Below are 18,025 nucleotides of genomic sequence, written 5' to 3'. Positions count from 1 at the left end.
CACCCCACTGCGGGGGGCTTGCGCCCGACCAAGCAACCATAGCTTCATCTTATCGCGTGCGCATAGGCAACCATTACTACTTAGACTTCCGCTACGAAGCTCTGCCACCAGCTCTGACTTCCTGCAAACTTTGCACCACTCGTCAACACATGTTCCGTTGAACCCCGAGTGTTCTATTCTTATCTGTAACACCGGCTCTCTGCTTCCAGACCGACCCTCCGACCTTTCTCAGACCGTGGTGCAAACACCAGACCCTGATTCTGTCCAGATTCGTTCTGACAGCCAAGCAAACATCCCGTTCGGGGTGCTTTCTTTTTCTCGCCTCCCAAATATAGCAGGTCTTACCCTGAAGGGTCAAACGAAGCGACAAACGTACGATGCCTGTAAGTTCTTCTTCAGAATCGTTTCTCCTTAAGGGCGTTCAAATACCATGTTCTCTTCCGCAGCAGCCCCGTCTCATTCATCCTTCAAATCACCATTCCTACCATAGTCATGATTTCCCACGCTTCTTGGTACGACGGACGACCGCTTCTCTACGGAGAGACGCTTCGTAGAACTTCTTCTTCGTATAGCAGTGCATCTTCTGAACTGCAGGCACTTCCTTTATACCGCAAAAGTCTGTCGTTGTCAAGCGAGTCATCAGTCGAGGCGTTAATCGAACCCCCTCGCAAAACACTTCATCACCACAAGGACCCTAAAGCATATGCGGACCTTCCGATTTTCGAGAACCCCTGCCCGCTATGCTTCTTTGAACACTGTCACACGGTACTAAGAACATGGATCAAACGTAGAAGCACGCTTTCTCGGCTGTCACGGTCCAGATCGATAGATTGACGAGCGAGCAATACGAGGAGAATGTAAGTTGTCCTGTCAAGATTGCATGTCTCTTGCTAATTAGTACAGGATGTCGGTGGTGTCGTTGATCTCATCGAGGTCATTCGCATCCAGGCATCTGGTCCTACGGAAGCAGCACGAGCTCTGCGAAAGAAGCTGTAAGCCAGATTCCCGCGCAACTACAATATGCACTAATAAGTCGGCAGCAAGTATGGCAATGTGCATCGCCAGATCCGCGCCCTTGTCATAATGGACGCTCTGATTCAGAATGCTGGAACCAGATTCCAGAAAGCGTTCGCAGATGAGCCACTTCTCGAGAGACTCCGCATCCTGGCAAGGGACGACACAGTCGATGCGGAAGTACGGCAGAAGGCCAACGTTTTGTTCCGAAGTTGGGCTGTCGCATACAAGGGAACGCCTGGCCTTGAGCGGATAGCTGCACTACACAAAGAACTTCCTCGTACCAAACGTCCTCAGCCACAACAATCTCGGATTGTGCGACAGCAAGATGCCGAAGCTGCGCGCGAGCGTGAGGAGCATTCGCAGTCTCCTCCTAGAAGCAGGCGACCGGAGCCACCCCATACGTCATCTTCACGAACGACCACACCTGTTGTACTCGGTGCTGGTACCCCTCTTCCAACAACCTCACTTTTCAAAAGGGATAAGAAGGACAAGAAGAAGACTAAGGGTCAGCCGTTCAACCTCGAGAAGGAGAAGGGCCAGATGCTTGAGACAATGGCATCGGCAAACGTCGCCAGTACGAATCTGCTGAACGGCCTACAACTCATCAACCGAGAGCAACAGCGTGTCAGTGAGAACGCAGAAGTTATGCGACGCTTCGAGACGTGCAAGCAACTCCGTCGCCAGATCTTGCGCTACATTCACCTGGTCGAGTCTGAGCAGTACATTGGCGGTCTTCTCAACGCCAACGACGAGCTAGTCAAGGGCCTCATGGCATTCGAACTCATGGATAAGAGCATCGACGATGACAGCGATAGTGACAACGAGGAAGGCAACGTGTCTGCTGCTGAAGCTGCGATGGGTAATATGGGTCTGAATGAGTCTGCCCCTCCGAAGCCGCCTAGGCCCATGAGCATCCCCATGCCTCCGCAGCGCGTCGAACCAGACAGTGAGCCAGAGGAGGATGAGGATGACCCGTTCGGAGACAGCAATGGTAAGATGAAGTCAAAACTCTCCCTCGAACCTAGCTAACGCGCTACAGCTGTCAAAACACCCTTCGCAGAGAAGGACCAACCGACCTGGAGGGACGTATAAGCCATCAAAGACACGATACGGTAATGACCTGCATGTTCAAGGCGAGGCACGGTGTTGGGCTTTCCTCATCTCATGTTTAGCAATACCCTTCCCTACCGTTCTACCATCTAGATAGATCTCGATACAACATTTCCACACCATCTGCCATGCATTTCCATCTTCTGCATGCCCCGCGCGCGCCTCTGACCGAACGCGCGGCATTAGCCACGTTCACTGCCACGCGGGCGACGTCATGCAGCCCCTAGCGTCGGCCTGTCATTGGCCTAGCGCCACGCGCAGCATTGAAGCAGGGCTGGATGCCCTCTGCGACCGTATTAATCTCCCCTTTGCCTCCTCGAGAACGCAGCCTACTATCCCGCTACAACCCTCACCTTTCACGCACCTTCATCGCATAAACTGTGAGTCCAGCCCTGATCTCGTGGCTGCGAACACCGCTAACGTTATCGCAGCGCAACTCCGTCATCTCTCTGAACCAACAGTCACGAACCCGCGACCGTCAACCTCCGAGTCATAACACGTCGTAAACTCACTCGATCTTCGCATATTCATACCTCGCAATGCCTGCCTCTACCAACTCTGTCTCTTCGGCCGCCGGCTCGATCGTTAAGCCTCAGGGCGGAAAGTGCAGCTGCATCAGCACCGACGACTGCAGTTGCTGCTGCATTCCTTGCACCGTCATGTAAACGCGACGGCAATATGAATAGCCGCTTATGGCTTCGACGCATAGCGGCGCCGTCGCGTGCGACAGCGGAAGCGGCAACAGTCGGCACGTAACGGACGGCACGCGCCAGACAACGGGCACGATAAGGGAATGGTGTTTTGGGACATTTTGAGCGAGCATACCACAGCAGGAGGATTACTTTTGGAGTTTAGGAATACAGCGACAGCTCATGAGCTTGTTGTTAACTGCTCATAGCAATAGGACATTTAGATCTTTCATCCTGCGCGTTTCTGTTCTGAACTCCCAGACCGCCCTTTTTCGCACCATGCATCAGCGAGCAGGGAAAGCTCTTGCGATGTACGCTCTACCACGACTTTAATTCTTGTCGCGCGGCTGTTGGGCTATGCCTCCTTGTTTCAGTGCCTTGCGCCTGTGGCGAATGGCTTGCCTCAGGTATCCGCCACGCTTCAACGTGGGCGCTTAGAGACAACACACAGCATGCGGCACAGCAGCGCAATACTGATGCCTACCAGAGATTGCTAACATGTAGTATCAATCATTTCCTACCCTGTATCACCATCGCTTTCGCTTTCCGACGTCTTCCTACCCGCCAGCGTCGATGTACCTCTCCACACCTTCCTCGTCGCCCTCCAACATCCTCGCCCACGCAACTGCAGACCCAACATGTGGTTTCGAGGGGAACAACGACATTTACGGCATCGGAATCCGGATCGGTATATACGCACAGATTCTCGCTGTGTGGTTCGCAAACTACTTCCTCCTCTCTGAAGCCCAGGTACTCCGCGACTCGGTCAGCATCTTCAGCGTCGCAATCCTTATCGTCACGTTGATCTACGCTTCTAATCCGGCCGATGTGTATGCCGTAGAAGCATTCGTTTTGCTACAAATACTGGCGTGGAGTTGCATAATGGGTGTGCGCGCCAAATCGTCGTACAGCGAAGCGACCTTTTCGCGCGGCAGCTTCCTGAGGAGAGTCGTGTGCGAGATCGTCAATCTAGTGAATATTTGCCTGCATATCTGGTTTTGGTGGGCAGGTTTGGATGATATGAAGGAGACGCCGTGTGGCACGTGGTTGATGATGTATGTGGTCAAGACGGATCTGTTTGGCTGGGCGAGGAAGGTGATGATGGCTATGAGTCTGTTCGTTCTGCTTTGCACGATTTATTGGATGGTTCTGGGGTTTCTGAAACCGTGGACTGCTTGGAAGGTCAGCGAAAAGAGAAGGCAGTTCGTCGAGGCGGTCAGGGCATGGGAGGAGTCTCGGGGACAGAACTTTGGCGAAGAGGCTGTTGAAGAGAAGGACACGGAGGATACCTCAAAGCATGGAGCATCTCACGAAGCATGTACTCAAGCTCTATGCTCACGCTGTCTACCAGCGAGAGTCGATTTTGGGCCCGCCCGCCCGCTCAATCTGGTTCGCACGCGTTCAGATCCCCTGGCGCAAAGAACAGTAGAGTGGAGATACCCTTCTCGCATCATTTACCTGGGATACTCCAATCGATCATCCCACGTCACTATTCAAGAGGTCCCTTCTCCTACAACACCGACTTCGCTATCGTCTTCTCACACCAACGCAAGCATCTCTCAACCTTTGCCGGACCTATCCATCATCCATGAAGTCTACGAAAGCGAATTGTATATCAAACATTGCGTCGCAGCGAGCCCATACCAGATGAGCGCCGACGACAAACCTCTCACCTTCCCAGTCATTGCACGATCGATTCTTTTTCCGAAGACGTACCGCAACACAACTACTGAGAGATCAGCGCCGCCATCTTGGCTTCACTGCCAACTACACAGCTACATAGCCTTTCTGACATGTCGCTTCCCACCCCAAGCTTTCGTCATTTACTCGCATCTACGCCAAGCCCATCTCCTCGATCCACTCAACGGACCTTTCCAAACATACGCCGCTATAACATATACTTCAGCTCCTTCAACCCCGGATGTCATACCGCCATGGACCTCGGTTTCGTTGGCTTCATCTCTCTTGCTTATGAACCCTGCAACGCCCAAGAAGGTCTGGCTCGGATGGTACTACACCATCCTCGATCTACTTATCCACGTCATCGTTATCCTGCAGCTCGAATTGACCCTGCAATGGAATCAAGTGAGAGGTTTGAGTGGGCTATGGACTAGTGTTGGGCAGTTGATTCCTTTCATCATTGGTGTTGGTGGGTTGGGGTTGGTAATCACCAGATGGGTTGTGCGGATCTGGGTTAAGAGGGTTCTCGCAAGAGGGGAGAAGAGTGGGTGGGAAGTCGATGCGGAAGAGAACAATAAAGCTGATGGAGACGATGGAGAGAACGTGGTGGATGGACTTCAAAGAGCAGGTGTTAGGCAAGGGTATGAGAGGTGGAAGAAAGCACACGCAGCAGAGCAAGCAGGACGAAACGGATGACTTATGCTGCAGATAACGGCAACACAAAAACACGGTTCGCCCTCGATGATCGTTCAGTCTGTGATCGGATTACAGAGTGAGTTCCGGCCCCCAACTCTTGCGGCGCAGCGAGGCAGACTCTTCATCCGCTGTGCTGCATGCGACCCGACAAGGTGGCGTCACAGCCGCACCTTCATGTATTGAAAGGTTATGAGTTTCCTTCTGCGCTTATTCTACACAAATTCCAGTACGGATTCGCATATCAAATCCATCGCAATGGCCACGTCTGCGAGCTACGAGAAGAAGCCTCTGATAATGCTACCACGGGAATCATCACCGGCACGAACGCCAAACTCGGAAACACATCCACCATCACAGTCACCATGCACTCTACCGCGTCCTCCGTCTCCTAGCAAAACAACCAATAAACCACGGCATCCTCGGGTTCGTCGCAACAGACCACGCACTTTCTGGAATATACGCAACACGATAGCCATACTCATGTGTCTCATTGGCATCCCGTTCGCTTGGATCACCTACTTCATCACACTCCCTTGGGTCATTCCCTCCGTACACTGGAGCCCCGTCCTCGCCTTTTTCTTTCTCCCGTGGTGGGTGTACACAGCTGCTACTCTTTGGAGAAGGTACAGGCGATTTAGAATGAACAGGACGATTGCAGATGACGAGGCTGTCATTGGGCTGTTGGATGCTGACGAGATTCTAGAGGATGGATTGGATCTGCATACTGTCGGGTATAAGGATGGGGAGGAATTTGGATTGAGGAAATGAGAGGGTGTTGAGACAGAGATGTTTGTGGCGCGGTACATGCTCATTGATTCGATGTTTGGCTTGTGTACTTACGCCTTCATATATCTTGACGCCACTTAAACTAGGAAATCGTTTTTGGTTCGGGTTGCATATGCTGCCAAGAATCTTTCGCTAAGATGAGACATCAAGTGGCGCAGCAAGGCAGATTCCCTAGCGCGTACCTTGTGTGCTACTGTGCCGCATCGCGCATGAACACAGCCTTCCTCTATTCATATATTCCAAACAAAGCTTCTCTTGCTGCGTTTCCTGTACGAGACCATCTCCTCACTTCTCGTCAGCATTGGATCACGATCACAACAATATGTTTTCGCAAAAAGAACACTTTTTGCCACAGCCCTCGGCTTATAGCGAGAAACAGCCGGATTCCCATCCACCACGAACCAAACTTCAATTGACCCTTCCACCAGGTCTTCGACAATGGTGGGACGACCTTGATCGCTTCCGCTACGAAGACCAGCCACTGTCCTTCCGCACGTTCGGGTTTATGGCCTACGACGCGTTCTTCAGATACATCTTCCTGCACATTTTCCGTTCCCTTCAACCACACGAAGTTGTCCGTCGTCTGTATCATCCACTTTTGTTTGCAATCGTGGGGGTTATTATGGACTTGCTATGGAAGAAAATGGTGAAGAACAAGTGGAGGATGAGAAGAACATTGGGGGACGACGAGGCAGAAATTGGGTTGACGAAGAGGAGTGACCTATCGGACGAAAAGGCGGACTCGTATGCAGTACGGAGAGATAAAGATAAGGGAGTTGAGTTGGCGAAGAATCAGGGATTCAATTGGAGATGGTGGACAGGACTTGAGATGGCGAAGAAACAGGGATGTAGTTGGAGATGGTATGTCGCTTTTCTTCTGTGGCAATTTGTATGCGGTGGTGCAATGATGTTGACTGCGGCGTGGTGGCAATATGGAACGGATGTACGTGAGATGGCCCCATTCCGAGACACTCATGACAGCGTGTCTTCTTGAAAAAATGACTGGAATGTACCTGTATCTTCGATGGACTCAAACTCGATCACCTTCGCAATTTGAGGTGCGCAATATCCAGTCTTCCAAGCGGTGTTTATTGAACTTGACTCAATTTTGCATCCATCTGCAACAGACAATGACCACGCAAACGCACTTCCCGACCCGAACCCTGCCCACGACCCCCTTTAAAGAGGTCATTTCACCGACTGTCGATAGCGAAATACCGCTCTCTTCTCCTAGCGCAACACCAATTTCCACGATCGACGATGCCGAAACCGAAGGTCTCTCGATCTATTCTCTCAAGATCGTCTTATACACGTCGATCTTTTTAGCGATCGTCGCATGCGTTGCATACGCCATGTGGTATCTCGAAGATGCGGTGGCGAGCTTCCTCCTCTTCGGCGTACTCACCTCATTTACGAACATAATGTGGAAGCTGTGCGGTCGAAGACTGTTTCGGGAGTGGCGACACAGGAGGGCGGTTTCGGATGAGGAGATGAGGTTGATGGATCAAGATGAGGCATTTGTCGGAGGAGGGACTGCCATCGAGGCGCTTGATGCCGGCGATACGGACGACGATGTCTGGTGATAACGTGCCTAATGGGCTAATTTGAGCTCCTGAATCCCCTCTACGAGCGCTTCTGTAGAGTTTTCGTTCTCCAAGGTGCGACGCACTACTGTTGATACTCTTTCCCGAGCGTGCTGCAATCGGCGGCGTTGTCGACAGGCGAACCTGCCTCGTTGCCTTGCTGCCAAGCCTACCTTCCTTTGCGCGTCGTCTTCCGTATTTGCGATTGTTAAGAAGACCTCAAAAGATCTTCTCTCGAGTTTTTGAATGGCTTGGACAACTCTCTTGATCATGGCGCGGTCGTTTCCACTCACTTCGTCTTCGAGGCTCGCTGGGGAATACCGAAGGTGATGCTTGACAGTATATATAACCGACGGATGTTCGCAAAAGATTTGTATAGTCCGCAGTTGGACATGTGGCGGACATCGTTTCTTGATCGTGTTGGAGGCCAGACCGAGAGCGTGTAATATAGCAAGTAGCTCAGCTCTTTCGCGTGTCTTGACGTTTTCGGTCGGAAAATTTGCGCGTGTAATGCCGTATCTACGCTCTTCGGTAGGCAGTAGTTCTGGCATTAAGGCGCCCGTTTTTGCGCATCTAGTCTGCTGTAAGACGCCGATACCAACACCCTGCCCTTTCACGTGGTCCACGGCAGTATGTAGCAGCAACTCCAACTTGACCTTTTCTGGGAATACGGAGTTCATCGTGTTGAGCTGATAGCGGTAGATTCGCGTTAGTTCGTTTCGTTGTGTGTAAAGTGCAGTGAGACGTTGAGCAAAACGACCTTTGCTCGGGCAAACAATACTGGACTAGCGAGACGACTGCACCACGGTTCATGTTTGCGTCATCCGCTCTACCAGAATGACATGGTCATCATCATTGAACACATGTTTATTCGGCTATTTCGATTGGAAGAACCTAATCAGAGAACACATGAACCAAAAGATACACCTTAGTCACCTTTCTTTCCCAACTCTTCATCATCCACCTTCTTCTCTCGAATCAGCCTTCCCAACAAAGGAAGTTTGCGCGCTGATCGTACCATCTTCATTGTCAGTTGCTCAAGCGCACCGAATCTCAGCCATATAACGACAACCAATAGGGTCAGACTTATCGTAGCCACGAAGTACAGATACACCCAGTATGTCACCTTCGCGTCGTCATTGTCGGGAGAGAAGTCCCAGAATGTAGTACTAAAGAAGGTTGCAACAAAAGTTCCGGGCAGGAAGATTAGAGTGATTGTTGTGATGGTTCGCATATCGGCACCGTACCGGTGGTTGAGTTGGTTATCTCTTTGCTGAAGATTTGCGTGGATCTGTAATCATAAGCATGACTTTTAACAGATGTCGCAAGAGAAACACGTACCGTTTGTGTCATAGACTGGACAAGTGTGTTGCCTCGTTTTGATATGAAGCCGATATTCTCTGAGCACACGCGGAAGTATATCATTTGCTCTTGTAGTTCGGTAGAGACTTTGGTGCAATATCCATCAGGTAGGGTTTGGAGCTGATACTCTAAGCAATCGAGTGCCTGCACGCAACAAGAGCAGTAGTACTGAGTATTTGCTAGACGAGACGACAGTACGTTCAGGCGTTGAGGTATCCGTGTGAAGTTGGCCATCTGATCGAATGCTACCTCGTGATTTTCATCGTCAAAGCCCATGGTTTCTTCTAGCTCTAAGCACTCCATGAAGACTTCTGTCTGCATTGACCGAATGTCATGTACGCTCATAGAGAGCAAAACGATTGGCAATAGAAGTGGGTTTGACCCAAAACTCTGGGCGTGTTGGAGACGTCCGATGACACGAGCAATGTCATCTTCTTCCACGAGGCACACTCCGAAGGTCCGTCGCGTTGGGCCGTTATGCATAATTGTAGTCCTGCTTCTATTGAAGTTATGGACAAACCCTGAACATTTTGGTAAGTATAGATGATCTATAAGGGAGACGTATGGTCGGCAGGCTCAAGATGTGGCGATTGGCAACCCGTCGGAGTCAACTCACCCTTCCAGTCTTTATCACCCAGGAGAGGAGAAAAGGCCATAGATATATCTGGACCCGCTCCCAATGAAGGAACATAGCTGTATGGGAGATGCCAATGTGCACGCAGAGCTTGGAGTGTATCCAGTGAGAACGGGACAATACCTGGCCCAAAATCGACATAGGGGCTGACCACCATGAGGCTTCTAGGGCTTCAGCAAAATTTTATGATTGGGAAGTTTGGCATACTAACAGTTCCAGAGACCAGTCCGTACCCGGGGGTCGCGCCCCCGTTTGCTCACACTCGACTGCTATATCACTGTCGCACAACTCCTTTTGGTCGAACTTCGCGCCATCCTATGACTCATTAATTTTGTTAAGATAACTCGCATGTTGGTCTACTTACGCTGGTTCCGTGTATTGATATAAGGATGTGTCTATCCTGTGGGGCTACCTTGTCTGGATGTTTCTTCCAGTCGTCATACCGCCATGGGAGGTGATCTATCACCGTCATCGCAGTCTGACTACTCTTTGCGTTGATGTTTGCGAGATGAGATAGGGTTGAAAAAAAAAAGAAGAAGAAGTTGTGCTAAGTACGCGAAGTAAGCGTGCACAAGGCTGAGGCAACAAGCCTTCAGCTCACCCTTAATACATGCGAGTGCAAGCCATCGCAGGGCGATCGGTAAAATTGCGACGAATGAGAAATTTGCGAACACAGCTGCGCGTAGCGAGCACACGAAGCTGAACGAAGATGTGATGGACACCAGTAGTGGCTAATCGTGTCGCATACATACAGTCAGATCTTAGAAAGTAAGCAGTTGCTGAGACAATATATGATTCTATCTACCTCGATAGTGTTTTGAAGAATGCGACACGAATGCTGGCGACAAATGGTCGTCGGGCTGTGCAGGAGTGAGATGATCCCCGTGGCGCGCCGTGACCCCCAAGGCTGACTGCGGCTAAAGGGTGGCAGTCGATATGCAGTCATTAATATCATTCATGGGGCGGAACGACGCCAAGTGTCATCGTAGCCATGCATGAGAGGCCAGGCTGGATTGCCTGATCGAAGGACAGCTTTTCAACATCTTCTGATCGTCTTCCGAAGACGCGTCGCGGTCGCGAACCTGGTAGCGTACGAACGAGAACGTCATTGCTACTTCCGTTGCACTCGCATTATCATGTCGTGGAAGAGGATTATGTCACTGTAGAAGATGGGTCAGGTCCACCAGAGAGGTTCGGTAACCAGGGTGGTAGGGCTTTGATTCCGAGAGCTGAACGCGCGCCCGCAGGTGAGCGCCCGCGTGCTTACGTCATTGATTACTAAGACCTGAAAAGCACCCGCCCGCGCATCGTCTCGGGACACGGCCAGTCACGAATACATCACACAATGTCAACAAAGTCAATCGCGAACTTCAGTAACGCAACCGTGGGCAGAGATAAGAAGGGATACATGCCACGTTCTTCCCAATAGAAGTACATACAGGATAGGCCGCAGGGGGACACATACTCAGGATCAGTGCACGTAGCCCCTAGTTCATCATTCCCATCCACTTCCCCTGCAGGTCGACCGATCCCACGGTAGCCACGATCTTTCCACGCCATCCACCTATTCAGTTGTCCTCAGCGACAACAGGCTGATCCCGCACACTCTGGAACCACCTATCCAAATCCTCGAAATGTTTCTCCAGCTTGCTGTCAATGCTCTCAACGACCGGTAATGGCGACGCGATAGAATTTGAGGCACTGGAACCCGGTGATAGAGTCCGAACGTTCGACGCGTCCTGAGCACGCTCCAGATCCTCTTCCGCCTCATCCACTAGTCGATCAATCTCCTCCGGTAACAAGCCCTCGCGATCGAGTATGTCCTTGATCTTCTCCGCTACTGCAATCTGTAGCCTGGCCGTGGACTGCCGCTGTTTTAGCGCTACAGCAAAGTTCTCCAGTGACTCCGTAAGAGCGTTGTTGTCATTCTTGATGCGGTTGCCGCAGTTTCTCTTCGCGCCCTTGACTTTAGGCGGCGCAGGCATGGTCTTCGCCTTCTTGGTAATGAGCTCGACGTAATCGATAAGAGTTCCGTAGTGATCCAGATATGCTTGATAGTATTCCAAACGCATCTCATTTAATTTTTGGTGGAAGGTACGGAAATAGGTCGTCCTGTACGCCGCGGTTTGGTCGGACGCTGCCTCGGCCTCTTGCAGCGCTTTCTCACAGGTATGTGCCATGTTGAGTGAAAGCCGGGCCAAGTCTCTCATTCTGTCAACGATCTTCTCGTACGATCCTACTATCCGTTCCAGATAGGCCTCGGAGGTGACTTCTATGAATACCATAAAAATGATGGGAATGAGGAATTGGCGACCTAGGAGCGAGGATGCGGGCTGGATGAACACAACGTGGATCAGTGTGTAGAGAACAAGAAGCAACAACGCGCCTGGCGAGAAGTAGCGTCGTTTATGCGGCGATGTGTTAGCAAGTCTGCGCAGGACCTGATCGAGCTCGTCCATCATCGCATTCTCGATCTTTTGAAGCGTCTCATCATCTTCCGAGGTGAGCGTGTCTTTGTTGATGTTGGGGTCCATGGCAAGCGTCTTCGGGGTTGAACATGGGGCAGGTGTAGACATTGCGCTCGTTGCCATCGCTATCTTTCCTTGGGATGGCTCGTGGTGTGGTAGCATTATTCGAAAGATCACTGGCTACGACAGAATACCTCTTCATATAGGCGATGGGGTGGGACGGATTATACTACGTCATTTGCTGTTTGTTGTTGACATCCTACCCATCAATCAGGCAACCACGTTACATGACCCCACGTAGTTTGCCCAGGGGGACTTGCGAGAAAGAAAACACCACATCGTATCTTGGGAAACCGCGACTGGGTGTCAACTGTGAAGCGCTTGTAGGAAAACATCCGCTGCTGGATGCGCGACTTCATGAGAAACAGTTGCTATGACAAGTAAAGCGTACGAAACGCTCGCACACATGTAACATTTCATCGCTCCCCTACCTATGTATGCACCACTACTCTGATCCCCGCCCTACACCTATTCCTGCTCCTCATCCTTATCCACCTTCCTCAAATGATTCCTAACCCTCCAATCCCCCTCACAATACCTTTCCAGCCTCTCCCTATGCCCATTCAACCTCACTTCCAACCCAGGATCAATTTTAGCAGGAGCAGCAGGATTCTTCACCAGATCTTCCAAATGCATTAGATACCCATCCACCACCGCCGCCTTCTCCAGATCACTCTCTACCTCGCGGATAAAGCCATCAGCTCCCTCGTCTTTCAATGCGCGCAAAGTCTTCGAGTACAGGATTCTTTCAATATTCTCAGCTATGTTCAGTCGCGTTTGTGTTCTTGATCGCATCATGTAGACCTTATCGAACGGGATATTTAGCGCTGGAGAGTCGGGGGTCTTGTTATGGGTTCTGGATAGATGTTCTAGGAAACTGATGGTGCTGCTTTGGTGCTTGTGGAGAGATGTGTAGTGCCTGAGACGGGCTTCGTTGATGCGTTGCCGATGCATGTCATATGCGTCTTCTCTACCCTGGAGACAAGTAGAAAGCTCTTCCGATAACGCCTTCTTCTCGTCTTCTCTACCCTGAAGACAAGTAGAAAGCTCTTCTGATAACGCCTTCTTCTCGTCTTGTAATCCCTTTACCGTATCCGCATTTTCTCTTAGAGTTCTCTTCTGTGCGTCGATGGTTTTTTGCAGGTACTCGATTGTGATGGCGAGGACACAGATGAATATATTTGGCAGGAAGAATGCAGGAGCCAACTCAGCCAAGATGAAGACATCGCTCGTGAAAAGGCCGGCGCGGAAGTGGAGCAAGCCGTAGATGGTGGGTGCCCAAATTGTAAACTGCACAAAAATGCTTCGGAGGTACTCAAGCGTGATGTAGCCAGCAAACCGTGACTTTAGAGGCACTTCCGTGGTTGTTGGGACGTCGGTATTCGTGGCAGAGGACTCGTCTCTTGTCGCTCTGTCATCAGCGTTCGGCTGAGTCCGATTGTCTGGGTCCATAGTTGCAGTTGAAGACTTAGACCGTTCTGTATGATGAGCTACGAACCGTCGCGGAACGACGGAGAAAATATACTAATGCAGTGTTTGTACGTAAGTAAACGCACAAAGCGCTCCCTAGTTTGCTCTTCGCAATCCCGCAGTCTATCATTTCGGAAGCCAAACAAAGCCTAGAAGGTTCGTGAAACCGGTCGCCGAGACTTGCGTACAATTAATCGTCCTCTACGACGTGACTATTCAACAACCTCATCAAACCCCAGTCCATCCAAGTTACCCAAAAACTCCATATTCCCCTCCCCAGCCATAAGCGCATCAACATCAATGCCGCCACTAGTAAGATACCTCGCACTAACCCCCGTATTGATCCTCTGACTAAGCAAATGCTTCAATTCCGCTCTAAGAGCGTGCATCTCTCCCTTCGTCATCTCACTCGCCTCCTTCTCCTTCTTCTTGCGTCCACTACCCCTTCCCCTCTTTCCAGGTGCTTCCTTCTCAAACTCCTCGCTGTCGTAGTCTACGCCTAGATCTTCGGCTGCGCGGCGTAGCACGTCGTCTTCGCTGTGTTTCTTTTCCTTCGCGATGACTGTGTCGGCGAGGCGTTTGGAGATTGTGGCGCGGGGCTTTAGGCGGGAGACGATGCGGCGGTCTATGTCTAGGGTGCGGATGAAGAAGGCGGTTTTCTTTGATTTGGGGGCGTCGCTGGCGCGGGCGTGCACTTTGGCGACGAGGCGTCGGACACCACCGACTTCTTCGGGGGCGCAGATGAGGATGCTGGCTCCTGAGGCGTCGGCGCGGGCGGTACGGCCGGAGCGGTGGACGTAGGTGTCTGCTGCGCGGGGGAGATGGTAGTGGATTACTAGGTCTATCTTGGGTATGTCGAGACCTCTGGCGGCGACGTCTGTGGCTACTAGGATGGATCCGGGTCGCTCTTTGAATCGTTCGATGGAGCGTAATCGGGCTTTCTGGGGCATGTTGGAGTGTAGGGGTAGAGCTGGGAGAGCCAGATTTGTCAGGAATGGCGTGATGCGGCGTACTGCCGAGATTGAGTTGGTAAAGACGAGAGCGCGCTTCTTGGTGTAGAACATGAGCAGCGAATACAGATAAAGATCCTTCTCGGGTCCGGCGCATTCGATGAGTCCTTCTTGCAATCTGCTGGCCATCTGCGAAGTCGGGTTGGCGTCGATGAACATTGGCTTCTCCTCGCGGAACTTAAGTTTCTTGAGCAGGTACTCCATCGACTGTTGTTGATTCATCAGATCCCCACCACCATACTTCTGCTTCCCAGCGAGCTTGTGCTGCAGTTCCTTTCCGAACGTGGCAGAGAACACAAGAGTTTGCCGTTGAGATTCAGGCGCTTCCTCGATATCTTCTTTCTCGTTAGGCTCATCATCGGGCTCCAGGACTTTGAGAATTTCTGCCATTTCTTTGAAGTGTCCTTGACTCAACAGACGATCAGCCTCGTCTACAACCAGGAACTTGATTTGCTTGAACTTGGGTAGTACTCCTGAGCCACTGCTCATGACTTCCCACAGTCGACCTGGTGTTCCAACAACAATGTCGGCCTTCTCTAGTTGCCTACGCTGCTTCTGTACGGACAGACCACCTGTGATGGATGCAATGTACGGGGAGTCGAAATCGCCCTTCGCGCAAAGGGCGATCAAATGATCATTAATCTGATGCGCAAGTTCACGTGTTGGCGCAATGATCAACGCGATGGGCGCCTTGTCCTCGGGGTCTTTGGGCGTCGAGCGAGCAGCAAGGTACGTCTCGACGATTGGGATGCCGAAAGCGAGTGTCTTTCCTGAACCTGTCGAAGCCTTGCCGATAACATCCCGCCCAGACATGATCTCAGGTATGGTAGACGCTTGAATGCTGGTGGGTTTCGAGAATTTCAGCTTCGCCAATGCACCCAGCATCTCTTCAGAGAGGTCGAGTTTAGCCCATGCGCGCACATCTGTCTCATCATCGTCGTCATCGGCGTGGTTCGCCAGTATATCCCAAGCGCCAGGTCCGAAGGTCTCGCCGTCCTCGCGGTCTTCGATATCGGAGGGTTCGTCATCCTCGGCATCTTCCTCCTCTTCGACCTCATCTAGCGTCGGCAGCTCTGCCTTGGCCTTTTCCTCTGCCCCCCTCTTAAGCTTCGCTTCCTTCGCTCTCTTCTTCTTCTCAGTCTTTGTCAATTTCTTGGCCTCCGGCTCGCCATTGGTAGCACTTGCGTCAGCTGTATCCTTAGCGTCTGCATCCTTTGTCTGCTTTAGGATTCCCGTCGGCGCATCTTCCTCATCGCTGAAGCCCTCCCACGCGACCTCCTCATCTGCTTCCTGCAGTTTCTTTCCTACGCTCTCGTCTTGTCCCACCACCTTCTCCTCGTCAAAGGTAATCTGCTCCAAGCGTTTTTGCTCGTCCTCCTCCCGTTGCCACGCTTCCTCGACATCCTGTGCCACCTCATCTTCCGTCTTTGTAGTCTCAAAGGTAAGATTGCCCGTAACAGGGTCCTTCACAATCTCAACATCTTCAATCTCTTCCAGTCCATAGAAACCCTCTGTATCCTCCAACCGATCGGGCATCTCCACGGTCTTCCATCCTAGCTCGTTGAGTTGGACTCGGCGCTTGGGTCTCGTGGACGGAGGAAGGGGTTTAGGGAAGTCGTCGAGTTTTTGACGTTTGGGTTTGTGACCCTTATGCGACGCTTGTTTCGGGGCGGAATTAGGGCGCTTCATGGTGGCTGTGGCGCGATTGAGGTTTGTCGTGGGTTGGATGCGCGCGCCGTGAACTTTTTGGAAAACTTGTCGGCCTTCGGGAGTCCGCTCGCCCCACTTTTGTTCTAGCCCACTTGCGCTTTCCCACACTTCACGTGCGCATGACTCGCACGTCAATTAACATTTCTGATTTGACACTATCTACATAGGAGAAAGACACAGAAAGAGCAGGGATACGTTGGCGAAAAAGATCAATCAGACGCGGGCAGCATAATCTCACGGAAGCCTCACAGCCTTCGCATCGCTCTACAAAGCAGTGCAAGGGCAACCCCACCAAATCTCGACAGGCAGATATCTGATCATCCATCCAAAATGGGCAAATCCTCAAAAGACAAACGAGACGCCTACTACCGCCTCGCCAAAGAAGAAGGCTGGCGCGCCCGCTCCGCCTACAAACTGCTGCAACTAGACGAAGAATTCAACCTCTTCGAAGGCGTAACGCGCGTCGTAGACCTCTGCGCCGCACCAGGAAGTTGGAGCCAAGTTCTCTCGCGCGTGCTGATAAAGGGGGAAAAGTTTGGGAGAGCGGGATGGCAGGATAAGCAGAAGAATATGCGGGATTATGTTTTGGGCGGTGGTGGGGAGAAGAAGGAGGAGGGGAAGCAAGAGGGGAAGCAAGAGGAGGGTGTAGGAGGGGAAGGGGAAAAGAAGGTAGACTCGACACCAAAACTAACACCAAGGGAAGGAGTGAGGATAGTGGCTATTGACCTACAACCCATGTCCCCCCTCGAAGGCGTAACGACCATGCGCGCAGACATAACGCACCCCTCCACCATCCCCCTCATGCTCAAAGCCCTCGACCCAGACACCTACGACCCCACCCTTCCCCCGTCCACCCGCTCCTCCCCCGTCGACCTCGTAATCTCCGACGGCGCCCCCGACGTAACCGGCCTCCACGACCTCGACATCTACGTCCAATCGCAACTCCTCTGGGCGGCCCTCAACCTCGCCCTATGCGTCCTCAAGCCCGGCGGCAAGTTCGTCGCTAAGATCTTCAGAGGCAAAGACGTAGATCTGCTGTTTGCGCAGCTCAAAATCGTGTTTGAGCGCGTGAGAGTGGCGAAGCCGAGGAGTAGTCGGGCGAGTAGTATTGAGGCGTTTGTGGTTTGTGAGGGGTTTTGTCCGCCCGAGGGGTTCATGGCGAGTTTGGAGAGGCCGTTGGGGGCGGGGACGGTGTTGCCCGAGCCTGTGAGGGAGGAGCTAACGTCTTCAGATGCGAAGAAACCGGAAAAGAAGGTTACGAGCCGGGTCAGGGAGGATGGTGCGATTGAGATTGATCTGGGGGATGAGACGGATGACGAGGATGATGTTGAGGAGGGTGGTCGGCGGTGGATAGCTCCGTTTCTGGCTTGTGGCGATCTGTCGGCGTATGATTCGGATGCGACGTATCATTTGCCAAAGGATAGGGTTAGTCTGGATCCTGTACAGCCGCCTACTGCGCCGCCGTATAAGAGGGCGTTGGAGATGCGGAAGTTGGCTGGTGGGGCGTATGGCAAGACAAAGGGAAGGGCAGAGAAAGCAGCGTCATAGTATAGGCTAGGTACCCTTTCGGAGTTATCAAACATCAGGCGGATACTTCAGCTCATGGTCCAGTAGGACGAAGGAAGAAGATCCTTCGCAAACAGGGAATTCAGCAGTAGTCACGCGAATGAGAACATTTGAACTTGAATCTTTATTTCTGTATACAACAGCTAAGCATATCCCCTTTTAGGTAGTCCAAGATGAGTAGTAG

At 51.8% G+C, this 18,025-nt stretch overlaps 6 protein-coding genes across 6 annotated transcripts; 2 read left to right on the top strand and 4 right to left on the bottom strand.

Moving 5' to 3' along the window:
- Positions 1-377: 377 nt before the first annotated feature.
- On the top strand, positions 378-2,109 carry J4E88_003772 (uncharacterized protein; the record flags this gene model as incomplete). Its single annotated transcript, XM_049397420.1, has 5 exons — positions 378-383; positions 792-857; positions 904-992; positions 1,041-2,008; positions 2,057-2,109. 5 exons carry the CDS (start codon positions 378-380, stop codon positions 2,107-2,109), a joined length of 1,182 nt encoding a protein of 393 aa, XP_049256808.1.
- Positions 2,110-8,489: 6,380 nt separating this feature from the next.
- J4E88_003771 (uncharacterized protein) lies at positions 8,490-9,406 on the bottom strand (the record flags this gene model as incomplete). Its single annotated transcript, XM_049397419.1, has 2 exons — positions 8,490-8,852; positions 8,903-9,406. 2 exons carry the CDS (start codon positions 9,404-9,406, stop codon positions 8,490-8,492), a joined length of 867 nt encoding a protein of 288 aa, XP_049256807.1.
- A 1,719-nt stretch (positions 9,407-11,125) lies between these two features.
- Positions 11,126-12,133, bottom strand: J4E88_003770 (uncharacterized protein; the record flags this gene model as incomplete). The annotated part of the gene is made up of 1 exon (XM_049397418.1): positions 11,126-12,133. The coding sequence occupies one exon, from the start codon at positions 12,131-12,133 to the stop codon at positions 11,126-11,128; it is 1,008 nt and encodes a 335-aa protein (XP_049256806.1).
- Positions 12,134-12,553: 420 nt separating this feature from the next.
- On the bottom strand, positions 12,554-13,537 carry J4E88_003769 (uncharacterized protein; the record flags this gene model as incomplete). The annotated part of the gene is made up of 1 exon (XM_049397417.1): positions 12,554-13,537. One exon carries the CDS (start codon positions 13,535-13,537, stop codon positions 12,554-12,556), a length of 984 nt encoding a protein of 327 aa, XP_049256805.1.
- Positions 13,538-13,767: 230 nt separating this feature from the next.
- MAK5 (ATP-dependent RNA helicase) lies at positions 13,768-16,254 on the bottom strand (the record flags this gene model as incomplete). Its single annotated transcript, XM_049397416.1, has 1 exon — positions 13,768-16,254. The coding sequence occupies one exon, from the start codon at positions 16,252-16,254 to the stop codon at positions 13,768-13,770; it is 2,487 nt and encodes an 828-aa protein (XP_049256804.1).
- A 351-nt stretch (positions 16,255-16,605) lies between these two features.
- On the top strand, positions 16,606-17,823 carry J4E88_003767 (uncharacterized protein; the record flags this gene model as incomplete). The annotated part of the gene is made up of 1 exon (XM_049397415.1): positions 16,606-17,823. One exon carries the CDS (start codon positions 16,606-16,608, stop codon positions 17,821-17,823), a length of 1,218 nt encoding a protein of 405 aa, XP_049256803.1.
- Between the last annotated feature and the right edge of the window lie 202 nt (positions 17,824-18,025).

Source organism: Alternaria novae-zelandiae, assembly GCF_023758075.1.
Source record: "Alternaria novae-zelandiae strain BMP 2774 chromosome Unknown scaffold_6, whole genome shotgun sequence".
Classification (NCBI taxonomy): Eukaryota; Fungi; Ascomycota; class Dothideomycetes; order Pleosporales; family Pleosporaceae; genus Alternaria; species Alternaria novae-zelandiae.
Note: the sequence above shows the minus strand (reverse complement) of the source record. Positions and strands in the feature narration are given on the sequence as shown.